This window comes from Acanthochromis polyacanthus, chromosome 12 (genome assembly GCF_021347895.1).
Source record: "Acanthochromis polyacanthus isolate Apoly-LR-REF ecotype Palm Island chromosome 12, KAUST_Apoly_ChrSc, whole genome shotgun sequence".
NCBI lineage: Eukaryota > Metazoa > Chordata > Actinopteri > Pomacentridae > Acanthochromis > Acanthochromis polyacanthus.
This window is the reverse complement of record NC_067124.1, coordinates 28,206,693-28,230,024: the sequence shown is the minus strand read 5'-3', so window position 1 is coordinate 28,230,024 and position 23,332 is coordinate 28,206,693. Positions and strand designations below refer to the sequence as shown.

General features: G+C 40.0%; 2 protein-coding genes and 2 long non-coding RNA genes across 4 annotated transcripts; 3 read left to right on the top strand and 1 right to left on the bottom strand.

Annotated features, from left to right (window-relative positions):
• Window positions 1–1,806: 1,806 nt before the first annotated feature.
• LOC110948746 (lysosomal thioesterase PPT2-like) lies at window positions 1,807–6,512 on the top strand. Its single transcript, XM_022190434.2, has 8 exons — window positions 1,807–2,060; window positions 3,194–3,347; window positions 3,570–3,665; window positions 3,776–3,883; window positions 3,970–4,053; window positions 4,142–4,226; window positions 5,211–5,265; window positions 5,437–6,512. Exons 1-8 carry the CDS (start codon window positions 1,911–1,913, stop codon window positions 5,578–5,580), a joined length of 876 nt encoding a protein of 291 aa, XP_022046126.2. The 5' UTR covers window positions 1,807–1,910; the 3' UTR covers window positions 5,581–6,512.
• A 484-nt stretch (window positions 6,513–6,996) lies between these two features.
• Window positions 6,997–18,831, bottom strand: LOC127536475 (uncharacterized). Its single transcript, XR_007945469.1, has 4 exons — window positions 18,587–18,831; window positions 18,084–18,274; window positions 16,889–16,940; window positions 6,997–7,271 (listed from the first exon to the last, which is right to left on the bottom strand). It is a non-coding gene; the product is annotated as an uncharacterized LOC127536475 (long non-coding RNA).
• LOC127536474 (uncharacterized) lies at window positions 8,698–12,240 on the top strand. The gene is made up of 3 exons (XR_007945468.1): window positions 8,698–8,868; window positions 11,364–11,582; window positions 11,665–12,240. It is a non-coding gene; the product is annotated as an uncharacterized LOC127536474 (long non-coding RNA).
• si:ch73-95l15.5 (repetitive organellar protein) lies at window positions 12,256–21,987 on the top strand. The gene is made up of 9 exons (XM_022190472.2): window positions 12,256–12,677; window positions 12,911–13,057; window positions 15,677–15,754; window positions 16,572–16,688; window positions 17,089–17,238; window positions 18,126–18,287; window positions 18,695–18,835; window positions 20,188–20,379; window positions 21,115–21,987. Exons 1-9 carry the CDS (start codon window positions 12,270–12,272, stop codon window positions 21,217–21,219), a joined length of 1,500 nt encoding a protein of 499 aa, XP_022046164.2. The 5' UTR covers window positions 12,256–12,269; the 3' UTR covers window positions 21,220–21,987.
• The last annotated feature ends 1,345 nt before the right edge of the window (window positions 21,988–23,332 follow it).

The window sequence follows — 23,332 nt, the reverse complement described above, 5'->3', positions numbered from 1 at the left end:
GAAAAATTAATCCATATTCTGGCTACATTACCGACAACAGCATCCACGGAGTGACCGGAAGTTAGCCAACCTAGTGGAAGTGCTAATGAGGTCTGCTCTGGCACGGATTACTAACTTCACACATGTAGATTTTAAAATAAATCTTCTACAACACACAGAGCTGTAGCTCAGTTTCAGTGTGATGTCTAATGTTTCTCTGTGTGATTGTGTCTGACTTCCTCTAATAAAATCCTCCTGTTTACTGCCAGCTGCAGCCACAGATATATATCTATCTATCGATTCATATGTACGTCCCGTCTACCGACTCATATCTACGGTCCTATCTACTAATTCATATCTATACTCACTAGTCCGGTCCGATGCAGTCTCGATGATGAAGTTTCATGAGTACGTCAAAACCAAGTACGAACAGTTACGTACTGAGAAACAGCCACAGTCTTCTTACCGCAAAGGTCCAAAGCTGCTCGTCTTCTCCTCCGGCAGCAGGAAACATCTTCAAAGCTTCTTCAAATCCCAGGGAAATACAATCAAAAGATCAAACTAATGTCATGGGTGCATTCAGGTGCAGTCAGACAATGAAGTTGCGTTTAGGAGTGTCAGAAATAGGAGTTTCAGTAATGTAAATTTCCAAAGAATTTGTTTGCTTTTTCTTTTGGTGGGGTGGGGGGTGGGGTGGGGGGGGCAATCAGATCACGGGGGTTGCACTGCCCCCCCCGTGCCCCCACGGAAGATCCGCCACTGAATTGAACACTTTCACATTTTTCCCCGTCTAATATCCCTCCCCTGCTGCTTCATGGGAGAACTGAGCTACAAGTTGTCCTGTCAGTATTTTGAATCGTGGTCTGAATGGTGTCAGGGTTGTTCTCAAACACATTTGGCGCTCATTGGTCAGTCTGGTACGATACTTAGTTTAGACTATATTCATAGTTGAGAAAACTGCCTCATAACTGTATGTTTAGCTGAACATAATCAGTATGTGTAGGGCTACTTTCTTCTCGATGTCACGTTATTTGTCTTTCCATCTACTCTGTCCTCTTGTCTGTCCTTTGCCTCTAAATTGTTTTCTGATCACTGAGCTTGCTTAGTGGCTACAATGCAGAGATTTCATTGGCTGAGTGGCGTCACATGGGATGACTGAATTCATATGTAATTAGTCTGTGTGTTTCCTGAGCTGATAACGACGTAAACACTGGAAAAGCTGCACTGGGATAATAGAAGCGACCCGTGAAATTTTAAATGTCATTACAATTTACTGATTACACGTTCGGGGGAACCTGTTGAGGAGCCCCACTAGACACCGGTCCACCGGGACAGTGCCCGGTATGCCAGATGGCCAGTCCACCACTGGCTACAGGGGTAATTGTTTCTTTAACATAGAGGAATCAACTCATCACATAAAAACTGCATTTTGTCTTTTCATTGGTTATCTGTGTCTTATATTAAAATGAGTTTGATTATCTGTGTGCATTCAAGTGTGACAAATATGCAAAAGTAGAAGATTTCTTTAAGGGGGAGCAAAACTTTTCCATGGCACTGTAGATGACTATGACAAGTGAAACAATACAAGCAACATGTGGTTTCATCAGCCCGATAAAGTCACAACTGTCATTAAGATAGAGATTATATAAATGTTTCTCATAGCTTCATTTACATTTATCTACCACAGTGACAAAGCAAGACAGAGTATTGGTGGGTTGTCTGAACTTAACAGAGAAAACGGATGTGGTCCTAAACACCACCCCAAAACCAGCCGCTACAGTATAAAGAGGAAGCAAGAGTGTTCACACTTTTCAAACCTGCAAACAAGCAGTAGGAGGTGGATAATTACCCAACAGTGCTCTCCTTGAGACAGTCTCTCCTTGGTAACTCCTCCGGTCCCTCCAGTGTGCCTCAGCTGAGTCCAGGTAGAGATGATGGAAACACTGCAGGTCCTCCGAGGTTCACTGCTGCTGCTGCTGGTTGCAGGTGTTTGCACTGAGGGGTACAAGCCGGTCATCATCGTCCACGGCCTGTTTGATGGACCAAAACAGTTCCAAACGTTGTCTCAGTACATCAGAAAGGTACAACTCTTACCATACTCTGCAGCTGTCAGCTATTAGATGTAATGCAGGTTTATAATGTGGTTAGAAACAACATTACAATGTGTTGAATTTGCCAGTGATTCTAACCTCTCTTCTACCACTTACATGAGTTATTAACTTAGAACCAGTGCTGGAAAGTAACATAGAACATTTACTAAAATATTGTCAGTCTGTAACTTTCTACAAAGTAATTGCATTTTTCTACAGTATTTCCATTTTATGCTACTCTATAATCAACGGTAATATTGTTCTTACATTAATGAATGAGTAATGATAATCTAGCAACATACAAACATCATGGGATTTTTTCTTTTTTACAGTAAGTGTTTTTACTTTTACTATTTCAGGAACATTGTATAACATGTCTAAATACTTTAGGATGTTTTTCAATGCAGGATTTTTACTTGCATCATAATGCAAGGTCTGAATTAAAATTCTAGTTTTAGCAAACATTGTTTGATATTACATGCTTTGAAATTATTTTTTAAAAATACAGGTTTATTGTTTTTCTCAATATCCGTCCGTTCTCTACTAATATAGCAGAATGCACTGATCTATTCAAAGGGAGTCGACAGAGCAAGACTGTAGAAGCTGTTTGATTGCAAAACTACTTTTAAACTGAGACAAACTCACCACAAAGAGTTCAAAAAGTTCAGAAAGAGATGGTATGATTCAAAGATTTAAATTAGAGAAACAAGATGCAGGTTCAACAATTTTTTTAAACAAGGTGAATTAGAAGGAAATTCAAACAACGTAAATCCACAAAACGTAACACAGTAAGCAATAATTAATGAAGACAACATTTAAAAAGTAATGCATCTCTTTTACTTATATTTTTCATTTGATGTTATATTTCACATTTCAAGTCGTCATTAGTTCGACATTTTCTGGACTAACATGGCAGACTAAAGGCAGTCAGAGAATCAAAAAGCGGTTTCAAGGTGATTTCTGTTCCCCTATGATTTTCAATTCCTCAGGTTCAGGGTTCTTTTTGGAAAAGTGTTGGATCTGAGGAAACACTTTGCCAACACTTAGATTTACTCAGCGATTGCTGTGTATCTCAAGCTTATATCCAAAGTTTTACTTCTTATCTGCTGTTTTAAAATCCCCAGGTGCATCCAGGCACTGAAGTGACCACGATTGACATCTATGACGACAAGGCCAGTGTAGCACCACTGTGGGTGCAGGTCGAAGACTTCAGAGAGGAATTAATCTCCATCATGCAGAAGGCTGATGATGGTGTCCATGTTTTGTGCTTCTCACAAGGTCCTCCCTCATTACACCCACTTCCGAAATGACTGTTACACATCCGAAGAAACATTTAAAGAGAGTATTGAACATTTTTTCTGGTAGTAATTTGAGATGAGCAGCATCTGAGGGGTCAAACATCAGAATTAAACTGTCTTAGTGGAACACAACTGAAGAGCGTTTACTCTAAAATTTCATGATTTATCTAATAAAACAGGTATGTGTCCTGTCTTTTAAAAGGTGGTGTCATTTGTCGAGGTCTTCTCTCCACAATTCCAAACCACAACGTGCACACCTTCATTGCACTGTCATCCCCACTGGCTGGACAATACGGAGGTCAGACAGCTTCACGTTATCTTTCAAGCATTCCTAAACAACCTGTAGGAAATTATGATGTTTAAAAACTCAGTTTAATTCACCAGATTTCTCGCTGTCTTGCTCCACAGCAACAGAATATCTGAAGCGGATATTTCCTAAATATTTAAAGAAGACAGTGTATCGTGCTTGCTACAATCCAGTTGGACAGTTAATATCTATTTGTGACTACTGGAAGGGTAAGAACAGGGATGGGGAGCCTTCACATTGCTTAACATTTCCTACTGAAAAGATCCTAAAACATACATATTTTTTTCCTCCACAGACCCTCACCATATACCCCTCTACCTGAAGCACAACAACTTTCTGCCACTGCTTGATGGTGAAAAACCTCACAAACACATGGAAGGTAGTGGAAATATAGACTCTTACGGCCTTCATGAATGCAGACAAGCTCGTGCACTAAAAGAAACATTTCACTGATTTCACATTCTCAGCATGGAGGAAAAACTTCCTGCGCATCAAGAAGCTGGTGCTGGTTGGAGGACCAGACGATGGCATCATCACACCGTGGCAGTCCAGGTTTCACTGTTGCCAAATTTGAAGACCGTTCTGCTTATTCTTTCTCATCTCAGAATGACGAATAAGCTTTAATGAGAGAATGAATAAAACAAGTAGAGCATTTAGAATAGAATAGAATAGAATAGAATAGAATAGAATAGAATAGAATAGAATAGAATAGAATAGAATAGAATGTGCGTTATTGTCCTTATACAGTGTACAATGAGATTGGAGAGCTTCTCCTTTTCAGTGCAAACAAGAAGGCGCAGGATAAAAGTCTTAGAAATCTTAACAATAGTCCAAACAGTCTCGATCCACAAATATACAATATAAATAACAGAGAATATTGAGGTAGTATAGAGCAGCAGCAGCAGCAGAGACAGTGATGTAAATTGCATATTGTTGACTGGGTTGTTACATCTGAGAGTTTATGGTGATGATGGCTCTCGGAAAGAAGGTGTTTTTTGTCTGTTTGTCCTCCCTTTAATGCATCTGTAAAGCCTTCCAGAGGGCAACAGATCAAAAAGGATCTCTTTCTAAAGAATAAATTCGCAAAAAACATGAGCACTGATTCTCAACCAGGGGTTACTTCTGCAGTAACCAGAGCAAAACAGAATGCATAACTGATTCTAATAGAGAAGTAGCAGAAAAAGAGTGAATAAATAAGATCCACTTAAAACTGAGTTAAAATAAGCATTTCACATTATCCTTTGGAGGATCTGAAACCTTAAAAGTGGCACAAGCTGCACCCCTGATCCTCAGCGGTTATTATGTTTTATGTCCTGCTACTGTAACTGTCCGACACTTTGTTTCAATTCCTGTTGTGTTTAAATAGTTTTGACTTGACAATAAAACTTCTACCTAGACAGATACTCAGGTGTATGTAAATAAAGTAGTTACCAGTGGAGCTTTCAAACTGTGTGTAGTGAAGAGTTTCTGGGTAAAAAAGCAGCTTCAGGATTTAAAGACCTGTTGGCTTGAACTTGTTTCCTCTTTTGTGCACAGCCTCTTTGGATTCTATGACAGCAACGAAAATGTCGTCGAAATGAGGAACCAGGAGGTAAGTGTCAAACGAACTGTTCCTGTTTTCTGGTCCGTAGCTACTGCAACTCTGTCAAACTTTCACTCGTGGTATTACTACTTCGACTATAAACCCCTCTTCATTTATTACTTTAGGTCCTCCATTATTTTGATGTTTAAATCTAATTTTGTTCTTTTCTTCTAATTAAAGTTTTACAAGAAGGATAATTTTGGGCTGAAGACGCTGGACGATCGTGGCGACATGTCAGTTTGTGTTCGCGCTGGTGTGAAGCACACAAACTGGCACTCCAACTACACAGTGTTCAGCAGCTGCATTGAGAAGTGGCTCACATGAAAACCAGGTGTTGATATGAGGTAGAATCCTACTGAGGATCAATGCTGCTCACAGACGCTGTGACGTCTGTTAATGCAAAAGAAGAAAAGAACAATCATTTTAACTGCTGCTTTTATGATGCTCATGAGGCATATGGGTTCTGTAAAGCGTCTTGAGACGATTTGACTGTAATTGACGCTATATAAATAAAATTGAATTGAATTGAATTGAATTGAATGATCCCCACCATGAAGGTCACTTCAGTCATTTGAATAAAATTTTGCTATTTTTACTGATAATGCTCGTTAGCAGACAGTCATGATCATTGTACAGAAACACCATGAGTTCTACTAATGTTGATGCTCGTAGCATCATCCAGTCAGTATTTTAACTTATCACAGAACTAATGATTTGCAAAACAAAGCAGGTTTCTTAAAACTTAGATTTTTAGTGTAAATGAATCGTTTTCGACATTTGTCACATTTCAAATGTGACTGAAAAAAAACACAGAGGAAGAAAAACTTTCCCTGAATTTCTGCAGCTCTTGCAGTGTTTCTGTATTTACTCTCACAGCCAGAAGAGGGAGACAAGTTACACACTGCAGGTTTAAATTTTAGTTTTGAAATAATGAAATACATTTAGTGTCCAGTAGCATGTCAAGTTCATTAGAAGCAGTTGTTAGATTGAGTGGAGACCTTTTTGTTTTTGCTTTTTCTGAACTAAAAAAAAAAAGTGTTTATCAAAAGCAAATGTTCATAGAATCATCCTCAAATATTAGTGCAGTAGTCTGAGGTGAATGTGAGCCATGCATGAGGGCGATGGTCCACCTGTTGCTGCTCTCTGTTGGACGTTTGAGGTATTTTCTGTGAATTCAAGCTGATGCACACAGCCATAACAAATGCAACATGATGCAGTGTATTTTGTGTGTATTAAAGGATTTTGACAGAATATCAGTCTGTTTGTTGAAATGTGATTTTTTTGTTGCTGTTGTTAAAATTACACAGTTTTGGTAATTATTTCTCATACGCCTATTTAAAAAGTTTCCCATAACATGCCATACTCAGAATTACATTAACTGCAATACTGTGAAATCTGGGTTGGCCCACAACAACAGAAATCATACTGTAATATAGTCCAGCATGCAATTCCTTTGTAAAACTTTGTATTTTTGCACTTTGTGTTAATGTTTGAAGCACCTTCACGTATCGTGCAGTCCTGTTCAGTGCTACAGAGTACAACCGCAAACTGAAGTAAAACACATTTTAAACAATATTAACTTATTTTTATGACTGGACCAGAATTAGTTTAATTTGTTGTTTTGATCTGTTAGTTTTAGGAGGTGTTGGAAATCAGCCTATTCTACAATTAACCAAGCCAACAGAATATGTATAAGGCTATTTCCGCCCAGTTCTTTTGATGGAGTAGTCAGGAGACCTCTTCTTAAAATCGAAAGCATTTATTACATCAAAATTGAATGTGCGATACAGAGCTCTGGGCCTGAATCCTCTGTCCCTAACCAACAACAAGTGTTCGGTCAGTTCGGATGGAATCAGACCGCTAACTGTACCTGGCCCAGTCTTCTTATACTCTAACAGCGTGTGTAGCTATCTAGGTCACGTTGCTGGCCGCCCCCTCCAGTGCTGCGTTGGTCCATTCTCCTCTTTCACAGCTGATGTTTTGTCGTTATCGCTCTCGTAGGAATGACTTCACCCCTGCAAAGCAAGATTAGAGACTGCACACACAACAAGCTCATGTTCTTTACTGATTACGGCTTACGTCAAAAACTGTCTGTACTTTTATTATCAATCACCTTATGTCTTGATCATCCTTGCATTCAAACACATGAGTAATAAGTAAAATAAAGCATAAGCTCCTTATTGTTTCTGGACTTTTCTTCTTCTCACACCGTGGTAATGATGCTCTTGACCTTCCTATTGCTCACAACCAATACAGTATGTACTCTTAGCAAATTATAAAACACACCATTTCCCACAGAGGTTTTTGCAGTTTGTCCTGCTGCTGACTGCAGCATGAACAAGTTGACCCTTTGCTCTTTGCACATGATTAGATTAATGCAACACAGTGGGTCTGATCAATCAACTACACCAACTGATTTTCTCAATCAATCGATTCATGGGTGCTGTATTACTGATTCTGAGGGAACACAAAAAGAGAAAATGTATCTATTTGCTTTTTAAAAATTAAAAAAATCTTCTAAAGATGTACTGTTTCATCAACGATAAGAATTCATAAAAGACAAAAATATCTAGAATATCTCATAATTGTGACATATTGGCAATAATACTGCTAACAATTGAAGAATTATAACATACAATGCCATAACCCTTATTCGACAATTTCATTTAGCAAACCATTTTATCCAATGCGATGTACATCGGAGAGGAGATACAACACAATTATGTATAACTATTTGTTTGGCTTAGTGGTTCAGAATATGAAAGTATCTTAACTTCATGACTGTTTTCAAATTATTAAGTCAAACAACATATGTTTAAAAATACACGAAATTTATAGTTCTTTTAAATGAAGAAAAAAGATTTAAAAATTCAAAGAAAAAATAAAGCAGAAATAATAAAGTAAATAAAATAAAATAAAATAATAAAAAACAGATGAGTCTTACTGCCAGTGCTGAGCAATCTACAGATAAAATAAAAATTAAGAAAATTTTAATCCAATAAAATTACTATTTAAAAAATAAAAACAAAGCAGTGTCACTTCAAGGATTTGGTAAGTGAAGCTATATGAAAAAATGAAATAAAAACAGCAGACTGTCACCACCAGAGGGCAGTGGGAAAAGCTACATTAAAAGATGAAATGTGTTGTCCTGATATTTGGTGATATGGTAGACACCCATCAAACCAAACGGCACCAGCACAAAATAAAGTGCTGATGATTCACAGCAGCAGTTCTAATGTGGCCTGTTAGTGTGTTCTGCTTCAGTCCTTTTTTTATTGTGCATATATACATTATTTACAGTGGGATATATTTACACATACATAGACTTCATTTCGTTTTAGTGCTTCAGTCCTGCCGTGTGAACAGGTATGACTGCTGACGTCAGAAAGGTGACACCCACCTCTCTTCCTCCTCCTCCTCCTGCTGCTGCGGATTCGGTGTGTTGAAACGCGACTGCAGCTGAGTTCCCGGTGGAGATTTCCCCGTTTGGAAACCTTTTTTTCCCCTTCCACTTGTCGTGACTTCGCCTCATTTAAGCCGCGACGATGAAGACTTCAGCCAGACTTTAACGCTTTTATCCCGCTGAACACGTCACACCCGGAGGATTGAGAGGTAAAGTTCACTCTGCGCCTCAGATTCTTCAGATAAAAGCTGCAACTGTGTGTCCGTGACGCGTCAAAACCAGATTTAACCAAACCGAGTGCGCACGGTGATCCGTCCGCTGCTCAAACACTGTAGCTCCACTTTGACAGGCTGACGCCACTTTCACACTGGATCGCCGCAGCCTCAGCTGCTTAAAATAGAATTAAATAGACGAGAGTTGAACTGTTTTCCACTGGATGGGGAAGAGTTTCCATTTGGGAACATGTTGCGTGGTGTTTGCTTTGGATCCTGACTCGTTATCCAACCGTTTTCCGTGCGTCAAAGCGCCTTTTTGTTGGATTAAATGAGTTTAGGATGTGAGCAGCGAAACGTGCTGGGAGGGGGACCGATTGAAAGTTTCGTTCATCAACAGTCTGACTGCCGTTCACTGTCAGCGTGGCTCAAAGTCGACGTGTCCCGCCCTGTGGGAAGCCTCTGTAACAGGCAGGCAAGAGAAAACTGTGAGGCAAAGCAGCAGGGAGCCAATTAATGTTTCAATCTGATGAGATTAGATGGTTTAATCAATCGAACTGCCCTGTTAAGTGTGTGTGTGTGTGTGTGTGTGTTTGGTGGGGGGGGGGGGGGGGGGGCGTTCTTTGTATTTTATATGAAATACAAAGAATATTAACTAGCAAAAAAAAATCAATTTACACATTAACTGTAAAACATAATTATACTGTATTTAAACTAGCAAAAAATACTATTTTAGATATTAGCCATTATTTTAAAGAAAAAAATGTACATTCAGTATTGGAAAATGGTTCAAAAATAGTAAATGAAAGTATTTTACAGATTTTTCCTGTTTTGTTAAATTAGAGTTAATCACTGAAAAAAAATCAGAAAATTGATTTACATGTTAGTGTGTTAACAGGCCAAATATGGAAATAATGACCACATTTTAAAGCTGTATTTTTACACATGGTAATTTGTATTTTAATATCCAAAACTATCCGAAAGTATATCCAATCCAATCCAACTTTATTTCTAAAGCACTTTAAAAACAACACTGTCAACCAAAGGGCTGCACACATTACAATAAATAAATAAATTATACAAATTATATATATAACAGCACAGTGAGGTGAAATGTATGTTTTAAGGCATTAAATTTGTATAAGAAGATGTGAAGCCTTGAGTATACTCTGGTGTGGATAGGGACATAATGACAGCTCTGTGTCCATGGGTGTTGGTAGTTGTCCTTGTGTGCATTCTCTAGAATTCCTTCAACAAATTCCCAATAGTGTCCCTTGCTTCGCCACATCATTACAGCTCGTCCTCCATGCTTGATGGTGGAACCACACATGCAGATACCATCCGTTCACCATTTCTGCATCTCACAGTTCAGTTCTTCTCAGGTCTCACGACTCTTAGTTGTGTTTAAAAGTCCAAGGAGCTGCTTGTTCAGTTGCTGCTTAAACTCTATCAAACATTCACGTGGCTCTAAACTGAGCTGTTGTTAATTGCCGATTTCTAAAGAAGTTCTCTACAACAGAGTGAACACTTGGTCTTCCTTTCTTGCAATAGTCCTCATCAGAGCCACTTTCACCAGTGTTTAATGCTTTTTGAACAAACTTTCTTGAAATCGTCTGGACTGACTGACCTTCATGTCTTAAAGCAATGATGGAATGCTGTTTCTCTTTACACCCCAGTTGACCGCTTTTTGCCACAATATAGATTAGTACAATGGTTGATCAGGGCTGTTTGCTGGAAACCAACACTAACCTGACACAACTGATGGTCTCATTCAGAAGGAAGAAACTCCACCTGGTAACCTCTGACTGCCTGTTAAAGGGGAACTTCGTTTTTTTTTCAACCTGGGGTCTGTTTTCATTTGTCATTTCATACATGTGAGTGATGGAGAAATGAATTTTCGACATAGCTCCAGTATTTAGCCAGGCAGGCAGCTTTGCAGCTCAGCTAGCAAAAAGTATGGAGCAACTTGCCCCCCGCGCCAAAGTCCGCCCTAACGTGCTTTTTTCCCCACACTGACCGGCTCGGATAGTCTCAAGGAGTGTCCCACAACATACTAGAGATGAGAAGTGAACAAAAACCTCCACATTACTTGGTGATCACTATTTGTTGTGGTCTGTATCCAAATCTCAGGACGCGAGAAAGCAAATCTCGTTCCGAAATCGCACGATAGTTCGTGCCAAAACACCGGTTTTGGAAGTTCCCCTTTAACTGGGGATTATTTCAGGTGTTGCCAGATCTAAACTGAGAGAGTTTGCACTTTATTTACGACATAAATCCAGATTTCATAGTTCTGACATCTTCCAACAGTAAAACTTAACGAGCAAGTGTGTCTGGTACAGTTTGTTCAAACTCTTTCAAACTTGTCCTGAAAATCTGCCAGTATTTGTTGTGACATTTCAGTTTACCTAAAGTGGAGCAATTCAGCTTTTCCTTGTCTTCTCAAGATCACAGCCGGGTTCAGAACCAATGTTGTGAATTGTTACATTTCACAGATAATTTCCCACATCTGCTGGAGGGTAGCGTCAGCCCTTTATCCACAATGTCCTCCAGAGGTAAAAATGACCTGTGCCGAATATGTGGTGGAGCTCTCCAGGGAAACCAGCGGCGGTGGCTGTTTGGGGGCCAGAATAAGAAGACCAGCCACCTTCAGACCCAAACAGAGTCCCTGAGAGGAGGAAGCCGATCTCAGTCCTTGCAGAGCAGCCCCTGGGGTGAGTCTGAAGCATAAAACAATACTTTACACACTCTATCCCTGTTGCCAAGTCTGAAATAAACGTCTGTTTCCATTCACAGGCAGCACATTATCTCTGGGTTCCTCAGGATCGCTCTCCAAGTCCCAGTTATCAGTGAACTCGCCATCCAAAAGCGTGGATGTGCTCGCGGTGTTGACCCACATCCTGGGGCAGTCTGTACCACGGGGCAGCAGGCAGGGGGAGTTTGTTTGCGGCAAATGCGTGAGCGCCCTCGAGCGGGTGTTCAAGTTTGACTCGGTCATAGCAAGGGTGAGGGTGCTTTCGTCTGAGCGGCTTCAGAAGCTGACGCAGGAGAGGGATAAGATCAGGCAGTGGGTGCGCCACAACTACCAGCAGAGACACCTGCAGAATGTTCCAAACAGGGGTAGCACCAGCGAAGAGGATGGCGAGGCAGAGAAGGAGGGCTACAGGGAGATGCTCAAAGAGAATATGGCGCTCTCTGAGTATGAGTGCTGGTCTGAGAAATGGGACACGTGTCCATACTTTATAAGAACGGGTAAAAGATGCAGAAAGGGCAAAGGATGCGAAGGATGCGATTCCTTGCGGGTGTCGGACTCAGATTACGAGTCAGTTTGTGGGGTCCCTCGTCATTTACCTTTCCAACCTTTTTCTCCACTGGCGCTGTCACGGGACAAATCCCAGAGCATGCCCCTCCACTGGCAGAGAGTGCCATCCCTCGGCTCCAGTCCAGCTTCACTGGCGGGATCCAGTCTGTCCCTACGAGCACCTTCACGCACCGAGTCCGTTCAGTCTCTGGACTCTCTCGATGGGAATGACCCGTTCGACACACCAAGCGATCAGTCAGTCAATTTCGTGCTGAAGGAGCTGAGGAGTATTGAAGGGAAACCGGTTAATTCGCCATCAGGGAGTAGGATCCCAGTTCTAGAGAGGAGGGATGGGAGGTACACTGGAAAAGGTGAAGATGTAGCATCACCCACAGTGAACAGGATGCTGAACTTTGAGGAAATGAAGAATGGAGGACAAGAAGTGGATGAAGAGGACGGAGATGTGCTGACAGAGCTGAGAGATGAGTTCATGCCGCTCCATCGAGAGGTGAGTGTTTTCTTTCCAGTCTGAGCATGCAACAGATGATTATATGTAGGAATGAGAGAACTCTGACCAGATGCTGTGTGTGCTAGTGGCTGTAAATATTGACACAGTGCGCTGCAATAGGTAATCCGGGAGCTGCTGAGGGCAGTACAGCCATCCAACAAGATTAGAACGCATTTCACTTGTGTATTTCTTTTTGCAGTCCATGTTTACTATGATCCCATTTGCCATTTCAGAGCACGACTGCCAGAGTTCACCATGCTATCAGGCACTTGCGAAGCCAGCTCGACCAAGCTGCATCCCGCATCAGGACCCTAGAGGCTGAGCTGAAACATGGGAAGAGCAAACCAGCTGAGATCAATGGATCAGAGAACTGGACTCCTGTAAGCTTTTACTTTCTCGCATGAGGTTTGAGATGGTTAAATGTTAAAGGCTATTTACAGTTTGCTTAGCATGAACACAGAAAGACTCGGAGGACCTAACTCTGGATGCGACCCACAATATCATAAAGACTCGGACTGTTAAAGAATCATATTGGCATTATTTATACTTTACTTATACTTAAGAACCAGAAGGCCAAACTTTCTGCAAGAAATCAAATAAATTAATTAATTTCCCACAATACTAAACTTTCTTTAAACAGACTCAGGGTACTCAAATCAAACTTTCACACATTAATTTTCAAAAAGAGGAAGAACCAAGCACCGCTAGAGTGGATGAGAATATTCCTGAGGATAATTAGCTGCTAGTAACGGTCACTGAGGCCTTTATAAGATTTCCAGCTCAAGTCTCTTTGTGGTATATCCAGATTGTAATGTTTTTTTTAAAGTCTGAACAACAAAAAAAATAGATTTTTTTTCAAATTATGTCCAAACCACATATGAAGGTAGTACAAGTTGTAATGATTGTAATCATATTTCTTATGTGTCTCTGTGTCGTTTAAGTAACTTGCAACTAGACACACAAGTGATGGAAATGCTGAACAGAATTAGTACAGCATGGAAAACAACAGTCTGTGGTCTGATGTCGAAATAAGTTGTTTGAACTTTGTGGAGAAACTTTTGTACAGACAAATCCGGAATAAACCTACTGCATCACCCGCATACTTAAATAGCGACTGACGCCTAGATCATTACTACAGCAAGCAGATAGGCTTGCAATGTCTGGACACACAAATCCGATCTGATCATTTGCAAAAAACAGACTATCCGTCCTAAAGATCTGATTTGTCTGCGCTTTGTACACAAACACAGGCAGCAGCAGGATGTGCTATTAATTAATTTGATCAAATAACAAGGAGCCATGGCAGGATGGAGTAACAATGCTACGGTAGTAATCCTCCAGCAGACAAAACAGCTAAAAGAATAAGTCGATACGCTTCAAAGACAAGTAAATGCAAAGGATTTAAAGTTCTTTTTACGCTTTCTGTAGCAACAAAAAAGCTATTCATTGTAAAAATAATAAAATAAAATAGATAAAAATGCTACAGCACCTGCTTTTGGCCATTTAGATTGGGTAATGGACATACTAATACACAGAGCTGCAACAGCAAACTCAAATACCACCTCAGGTCTCAATTCCCAAAAGCCTCTAAGTGTAATAAATACTCTAAATATGCCGCAAGTGGAGATTGAAGTTGTGATATAGGACACATTTGCCCACAGGTATTTATAACCAGCTGTCATATCATGTAATTGCGTTTAACTGTTTTGTTTTTTAACCAGACAAACAGCTTTATTACACAGCAGCTCCTCCGTCATATGTCCAAACGGCTTCATGAGCTACTGAGTGTTGACTGAGCACAAACATAGAATTATGAAAGGAAGGGAAGGTGGGTGGACCGCGCTTTGTGTCTGCGGAGGGTGTGTCCACAGTTCCTCATTTACAGGTGCAAATAAAGACACAAACTCAGCCTCTCTGTGGAATCTGCCCCGACCAGTGGAGTTTGCCCCGGGCTTAGTAGTCTTATGATCGAGGATATCATTAACAGGCCTCTCAGCTGTTTTTGGAGAGTTCACATGACCTGATCTGTCAGAATGAGTGCTGCTGTGTTCACAAGCTGAATATTAATAGGAATTACTGTGACATATGCCGCAGGTTTAAACATGCAATAACCTTTTTTTTTTCCCCAGCTATTATGTTGAACTTTGTAGCAAACAGTTGCTTGTTCACCCCTACAGCGGTAACAGAACAAATATTGTCTTTCATTTGGGGTAGTATTTCCAGCCACCTGATGAATTAAAGTTCTTTTTTAGCTGTTCTAGGCTCTAGCAACTCCTGAGGAAAATATCTGACTCTTGAGCAGCTGTGTTCACAAGAAAAGTGGCAAAATTTTGTTAATACGGATTTTACATGCAACATTATCAGAATAGATGTTTATCAAGACAGTTTTATGGTTAGTGTCTGTTTGTGTGCATTATGGTATGTGAAAGATTATGGGATTTCGACAAGCACAGGTATCAGATATATTGAATTCCAGTTGTTCTACATGTTTGTCACTGACGTCAAGTGGCATTAGAAATCTGCAACAGACAGACTTGTGTTCTGCGTAGCACCAAGGCCAAAGTCATCATTGACTGATTGTATACAACTAGTTACAACTACAACTTTTGCATCAAGAAAGGAAAAACTAAAAAAGAAAATGTTTCAGATTAATTTTCTACTTACTTGACTGATTAATCAGTTTAAGTTCCTCAAACAAAAAAAATGTTGTCAGAAGCAAAGTCAAGGTATCAGTTTTCTTCAAAAGCTGAACATTTTTCAGGATCAGTGGATCAAAAGAAATGAAGTCTGTCTTCTATCAGCATTTTTTAAAGCATAAATACAAACACTTGATGGTTTCAGGTTCGCAAATGTGACAATATGCTGCTTTTAAGGTATTACTTTTTTTTAAGCCATTACTGTGGAACTGCACGTTGCTCAGTGCCACTCCACAGTTGTTTTGGTAACACCACAGTTGATGCTCTGACTTAAAAATAAAGCCACTTGTTTCTTTTCTGCAGCTCCTCCAGGAGGAAGGTGGCGGCTCCCTGCTGCAGAGCCTCGGCCGCTCCCTGCACAGCCGGGAGCGTCTGGTCCAGGTATGTGAGGCCGGTGAGGTGATGAGGGGAGACAGGACTCGCAGCAGTGGGATCTTCTGCTGCTGTGAGTCTCTGGCTAAAGGCTCAGTGGAATGTTGTTTGTCTCTGAAGTCGCTGAACGCCCTTGAAGTGGCAGCACACAAACTGCGTTGGCTCTGTGTGCTCAGCACTGATGAAAACTGTCCTGCTTTTGCTGCTTGTTATGTTAATGATTAATTGCAGGAATTTTATTGGACTCACTGAGTCATTCAGGATTATCAACCAAAACAAACAGGACGATCCAATCAGAGAGACTCATTTACCTCAACTAAAGCCTGATTAGATTAACTGCATACTATTGAACGCTTAATAATAAGTGACAGTGTAGCTGCAGTTGAACATGTGTTGAAACACGCTGGGCAGTTTTGGTTTTGCATTGTGCCTCACTAACCATTATCTGCTTTCTGGATTGGAGTAGCATGAGAAGACTGATACTCTCATATTTGCCTGTCAAAGGGGCTGCAACTACATCAAACACTAGCTGTTTGTATGCAGTAAACACAGAGACTGCAAACGTGAGAACAAAACTACGCTCAACCATCACTTCATATTCTGTATATCTACACCTCTACATTTTCTGAACTCCTGCAGTCCGTCTTGAGGATTTAAACAGATTTGAGCATGTCTGATGACTGCAGTCATTCTCCTTTGCGTACATATCAAATCACTGCTTCTGGGTATTCCTGATTTGGCTTGAAAAGGTTTCACAAAAGTTGAATCCAACAGTTAAACTGTGTTCTCTGAACATGTTTGCAGACAGATATTTCCTGTTTTTCAGGAGTGCATGGGTCTGATCAGAAGACTGTGTGTGGAGGAGGGAGCAGGCACTGAGCTGGCCAGCAAGTTGACTGAGAAACTGACTGAGACTCTGAAGGAAATTCTGTCGGACAACAAGGTTAGAGCTGCTATTGTCGGCCGTTTGATCCTCATTATTGACATTACAGCAGTGTTTGGTATGCTTATGATGACACATACTATCTGCTCACTGAGGCATGGCAGTTCCCAGCATAAGCAGACAGACTTTTGCTGATAGTCAGCAGACTGACTTCTTTCATCCCTGAAGGCTGGAGGTCTTGTGATGGGTATTTTTCTTACCTCAGCGTTGCAGGAAGTTCAACCAGTAGCACCTCAGTTAATTCCTCTGGCTCTGTGGAAAGAATACATTGAAATTAAACATTGTTCTGAGATTAAAAATTATTTAAATTGTTATTTTCTGTTGATCAACTAATTGTTTTACCTCTACAAATATTGTATTAAAATCAAAATGTGGACATGACACATTTTCTGACTTATAGGCTGCCCTGGAGACTCTAAAGTCTGAATGGACAGAGAAAGAAAAGGGCATGGAGAAAGAGATTGAGGCACTGAGGAAGGCTGGACGAGACCGAGAGAGAGACCTGGACACACTCAACACTGTGCTGCAGTGCAACCAGGACATTATCAATGTAAGAGCACATTAAAAATCAGTGTTCAGAGGACATCTATATGCTCTCCGCAAGGGATGTTCATCATTATTTTCTTAATTGACTATGCTCGTAACAAATTCTAAAATGAAACCTATGCAAATCAATAAGGCAGAAGATGGAGACCTGCATGTCAGAAAACATGTTGATTTGCTGCAGTACCTGGCAGTTCCACCAGGTAGAGCTTCTGACCACTGAATAAGATGGAGAGACTGGTGTGTCTGCTCATCACCTGTAAGGATCCATAAAATGAGCACTCCTCCCTGCAGTCTGTTAACTATGGCAGTCATGCTGATTAACTCTGCAGTATCACGTTGTAAAAAGGTGTCTGGTGGCTGTTGTTCAGGAACAGCAGGACTTTCACCAACATTAAAGTGATGAACTGTATTGGAGAAACTCTGCTCCAAGTATAAATACATTTAGAGGAGGTAGTAAATACTGACAGACCTACTGAAATGATAAAGTTGCTGAGACTGCATCATGTAGGTCAGATATGAGGATTTTTTTCTTATCAACTGACTGTAATGTAAATAATAACTTTACAGTGAGAGATTTAGTCAGGACTGTCATTTAATAGTAACTTAAAAGCACAATTGTTTTGCCATTTCATTTAGAAATTAGTAACCTGGTGTTTACCTTAGTTTTTAATGAAACTGAGCTAATTTCGCAGCAAACATTAAGTGTCAGTCGGTAAAAAATATTTTACTTCAAAGATTAACTGACTACTGATTTGTTGTAAACATGATCAACTATTTGCAAAGTGTATTCAATTTGCATCCCTACTCTCCACATTCAGTCACAGTGTACGTTTGCACTGTTGCAAGTACCTGACGCCTGGTTTAGATGCAGCATTTCATCCTTTCTCCCAGGACCTGCGAGTGGCTCTGGGGGAGAAGGAGCACCTTCTGAAGGGGGTGGAGAAAGAGAGGGAGGTGTGTAGACAGAAGGACGAAGCCCTCGCTGCTGCCCTGCAGGAGAAGGAGGCTCTGATCCACACCTTCAAAGAGCAGCTGGAGATCTGTCAGAAGGAGGTAATACATGTACATGAAAAACCAGCACTCGCAGCAAAAGCCTGAGAAAAAATGAACTTCTGTGATCTTTCTCTTGCAAAGCCAGCTAATCTATTTTCACCTCAGTGACAGCTTTAAAATAATCTGAAATGTAAGAAATTAAGAAGAGGACATAGTTGTGCTGAACTGATAAGCTTCAATTTGCTATCTAGTAAAGATACAAAGTTCACCTCTGCAAAATATTTGTCTCTGTTGCCACTGTAAGTAACTAATAGCTGCAGTCTCAATAGAATGTAGAATGGCAAAAGTGTTCATTGAACCTTCAAAGCTTTCAAGTTCTCTGTATGACTCAATGAGTCCTACAGTCCTCCGTCTCTCTTCTGTCCTCGGCTGAGGTTTGACTTCAGACGCCTGTCATTTTCCACCAGGCTGCCTCCGACTCTGTGAGTGGGCAGCGTTCTGCTGAGCTGGCAGCCCTGCTGAAGGACTGGGAGGGAAACGGCGCCATCTTGTGTCAGGAGGTCACCAAACTCACCACAGCCCTGCAGGAAAGCCAGAACATGGTGCAGGTGAGACATCCGCACGAGCACAAGATTTCCGAGTTGTCTACATCAAATACAACACTGAAAAATACAAAATAACAAGTTTTCCCTTTTTAACCTCATACTTCCTCCTTTAAACACATTTTGATAGATAATTTATGATGAAAATAAGACATATACGAGGTGTCAGAAAATCAGAATACTTCTGACTAATCTAACTGACATTTTTAATTTGACCAAAGTGACTACATTTTTTTTTTCTAAAAGTCAAAAATTCTCCAGTTCCAGCTTCTTAAATCAGTCACAACTGTATATATAGCACCTGGCTTTAACATAAAAAAAAGCCGGTGCTTTACAAATTGATGAGCTGATAATAAGTAAGTTTAAAGAAATAACTGGAACAATTTGAGACAGAAATACATTTTAGAATTAATAGTAAAAACTAAATAATTACAAGAAAAAACTCATTAAAAATTATAATAATGAAAGAACAAAAATAAAAAAAATGGTGCAAAATTAATAATAAACCCAACAATATACTGGTGCGACTAAAAATGTAACATCAATGCAAAATAAAGAGGGAAAAAGAAAACTGAAAACAAACACAATTAAAAAGGCCATTTAAATAAAATTAAATTGTGACCACAAAACGGGTAGCTTTCAAATTCTATGTTAAGCTAATTTTGAAGATGACACAACGGAGAATTATTTGGTGCTTTTTTTAGTCATATAATTTCAAAGCGGGTATTTTCGATCAAAGAAAATAAGACATCTGAAGATGGATATAAGATACTGAGCCTTTGGAACTGATACATGATTAATCCAAAGCTATAACTTCGGTTAAAAGATTTATCAATAAAAATCAATGACTGTTAGTTGGTGCAAAAATATGAAATACAATGACACCCAGTAGGAATGCAGCAGCACAGCATGATTTACATAAAAGCAGAATGTTCTTATACTTAACAGTTTGTGCGGCTTAAACACTAACTAATGAGCTAGCTGTTGTCAGTCGTTATTCTCAGCTAAGCTAACTGGCTGTGGCTTAATATCTCCTGTAAAGACAGCAGAGTAGTATCTATCTGCCTGTTTAAATTTAATAAGCATCACCCAAAACAGTCGACAGTTTCTGTAACTGAAATAAATTTTGGTTAACGCCAGAAAACCTACTGCCAAATGAAATAATAATTAAGCACACGGAAAACTAGATCACCCCTTTAGCACAAGGTGTGAGGGGGATGAAGCCTTTAACACTACCAGGATGGAGCAGCTCTAATCACCAGCAGACAAACACCCGCTACGTCCGGGCTGCATTACTGAAACACAACTGGACAACAAGAAACTTCAGCCTCTAACTGTTTAACTTGCTTCTTCATCAGAGTCAGCAGGAGAGTCACAGCCAGACGGTGTCCTCTCTGACAGATCAACTCCGAGACACTCGGCAGGAGCTGAGGCAGAAGGAGAAGGAGAAGAAGGAGGCTGACAGAGCCGGACGCAACAGCAGAGAGGACCAAGAGCGAGAAGAGAGGAGGCTGAGGGACAGTCTGGACAAAAGGAACAAACTCATAGAGGTACAGTGCTGCGTTAAACCCCCATTAGACAAATAAATTCTGTTGTTCTTTATATTTACCGTTATGGGACTCAGTGAATGAACTAAAAAGAGACTGAAAAGTGGAAAGCGTTTGTCTGTCTGCGTCAGAGTTTCACTACCACAAAGCACAGGAAAATGTAAAGTTTCATTTCTTTAACAAGAAGTGTTCCACCCTCATCGTTAGGGCTGAACAGTTCATCAAATCAGTCAAAATGGCAATTTCAAATTTGATGCCATCCTCATTTTATTGTTTCTCATGTGGTAATTCTCCTGATTGACATCTGTTATACAGTGAACACTCAACTAAACCTCGACTGTAAAGAAACATTGTGCTACAAATCCAACTGCAATATACGTCTGTAAAATCACAATTAAGTATTTTCCCAGTCATTCAGCTCTACTCATCGTACACAAACACTGCAGTGCTTCCTTGTTAATGAATGAAGCAGTACTCACTTTGAAGCAACAGCTGTCTACAGAATTCCACACTGCTTGATATCAGGAAAACCAATTTCTGAACTGATTAACTTTAAAACACGTTGTGCTCACAGCATGTGTAACTACAGTCTCTGCTGTCTCACACTCAGCTTCCAGCCTGCATTAGTGAAGAATCCAAACTTTACAACATATTTTGCTTTGCTCAAACTTTATTAATTTTTTGCCTACTACATGAAGCGTTTTAATTAACCGAGACACTTAATTTTCTTTAACGTAGCAAATCCTGTTGGATGCCGAGGAGCGGGACCACCTGTTCAGAGAGCTGCAGCAGAACCTGCAGAACAAACGTGAACCTGTGACGGCCATGAAACACACACTGTGATGGAGGACACACTGTACTGACCAGATGCAGACTCACTGCACAGACACGGAGAAATACTTTGCACTTTCTGCACCACCTGTTTGCCTCGTTAACATATTTATCGTGGTGCGCATTAAGTCTATTTATATTTATTTCTCTGCATTTAGGAGGTTTGCATTTGCAGCCCTGTCCTGCTTGGGCGTGTGCTGAAGGAAAGCTGATTTTTTTTTCCACACCCCCCCACAGTTACTACTTAACTTTCTGCAGTGAATCGGGAAATTCCAGCCTGATTGTTTTCGGTGGTGCAGGATGTCAGGTCCAGATTTTAATATCTGGATGTTAATTACTTGATTTAAAAATCACTGGATTACTGTATTTAGTTAAATTTGAATGTAATGGGTCTAATGATTACGCAGTGATTTCATTTCATGCAGTGGGAACTTTTCTTAACGGATGTGAGGAACATTCATGTCCTCTAGAACAGGAGCGGGTACGATATGTTAGAAATTAGAATTTTCCTTAAAATAATTAATGAATCTCTTTGCAGTGGTGTTTTAGAGAAGTGCCATATTTTTTGTTTACAGTGCTGGCTGAGCACTTACACAGGGGTAAAATTACAACCAAATAACATTTTGACCTGCTTTCACTCTGTTTATTTTTATATGTGTCTATATTTTCATTTTTTTGTGCTGGAATTATTCTTAATTTTCTTTACCGTTTACATGTCTTGTATAGTTATTCTGGGACTTTCTATTCACTCAAGAGAATTAAACACTCTGATCCAAATTACCTACGTTGACAGATCCTGTTTTATTCAGTGGTTGTCATGAAGATTTAATTAAATACGGCTTTAAAATTACTGCACAACAGTTGCAAAGTTAGCGGCCATTTCAGCATTTGCGTTTATCATTATCTTGAATGTTTCTTGGCACAATAGCACAAGACTTTCCTAGATAATGTATGAAGCTCATTATATGCATTTTGACCACAACTTATAAATATTTAGCATATCTCAGCTTTGTGAGAATTCATAGTTTGCTCAAAGTTTGTTCTGTGCCACCAAAAATACAAATACACAATCTAGTGACAATCACAGTGACTACAGTACCTGTGTGACCATAATACACATTTTTGCACATTTCCAAGTATTAGATTAGAAGCAGTTATAGTAAAAGCATAATATTAATTACAGAAAAAGATTTCAAAAAATGTTTTTACACTTGCTGGAGGTGGTTTCTGATGTTTTCCAAAAGGAGTTCATGTGAATAATAGTGGATGGAGACACCTTTTCTGAATAAGCAAACGTCTAACTTACATGAATGATCAACTGTTTCCACTTTTTTTTTTTCCATATTCTTTGCCTCTTGACAGCATGATATCCGCTAACATGAAAGAAGAAATACAACTTTCTGGATTAAAAAGTTTTCCGAAAAACTTCTCCCCATATTTCTGTCAAAGACGACTAAAGTTGGAGTTGTTTCTTCATCTTTAAGGATTGTTTATGGGCTTGCAAACAGCTGGTTTTGGTTTCAGCTTCTTCTACTCTGTTTATTATAGCCATGCATCATGTACCCGATAGTGCCAGCTTCTGGCGACACTGTGCAGCCTGGATTATTCTCCGTTTATTCACTTCAGTAAATGGAAACAAGCTTGTTCTCCGTTTTCTTTTTAAAAATGTTTGCTTCAAATTCTTGACAGTTACATGGAAACACAGCTAGTGACAGTAATCTGGACCTGCTGTTAGTTTAAGTAAATTTTGTTATCGTCTAAATGGGGCAATATATGGATAATAACTATTACTACGAGTCAGATGGTATGATGGTCACAGAAAGGCCAGGCTGGAGAACGCTGCAAGGTGTCAGACAGTATGGTTCTCTCTGAGGCTGTTCAATGATTTCAAGTCAGCACTTAACACCATTATTCCTCAGAAATTAGTTGAGAAACTCAGCTCAACTGATCTACTTCATTCTGCTGCCTTCATTACATGAATCTCGAGGAGATAGAAGGCTTGACAGAGGAGCTACAGCGTGTCCTTAATGCATCCTTGATGGCACACATGACAGCATAAGAGGAGCATAACACACAGTGGGAGTAATTAAACCATACCGGTAGCAGAACAGACAGACATGTCATT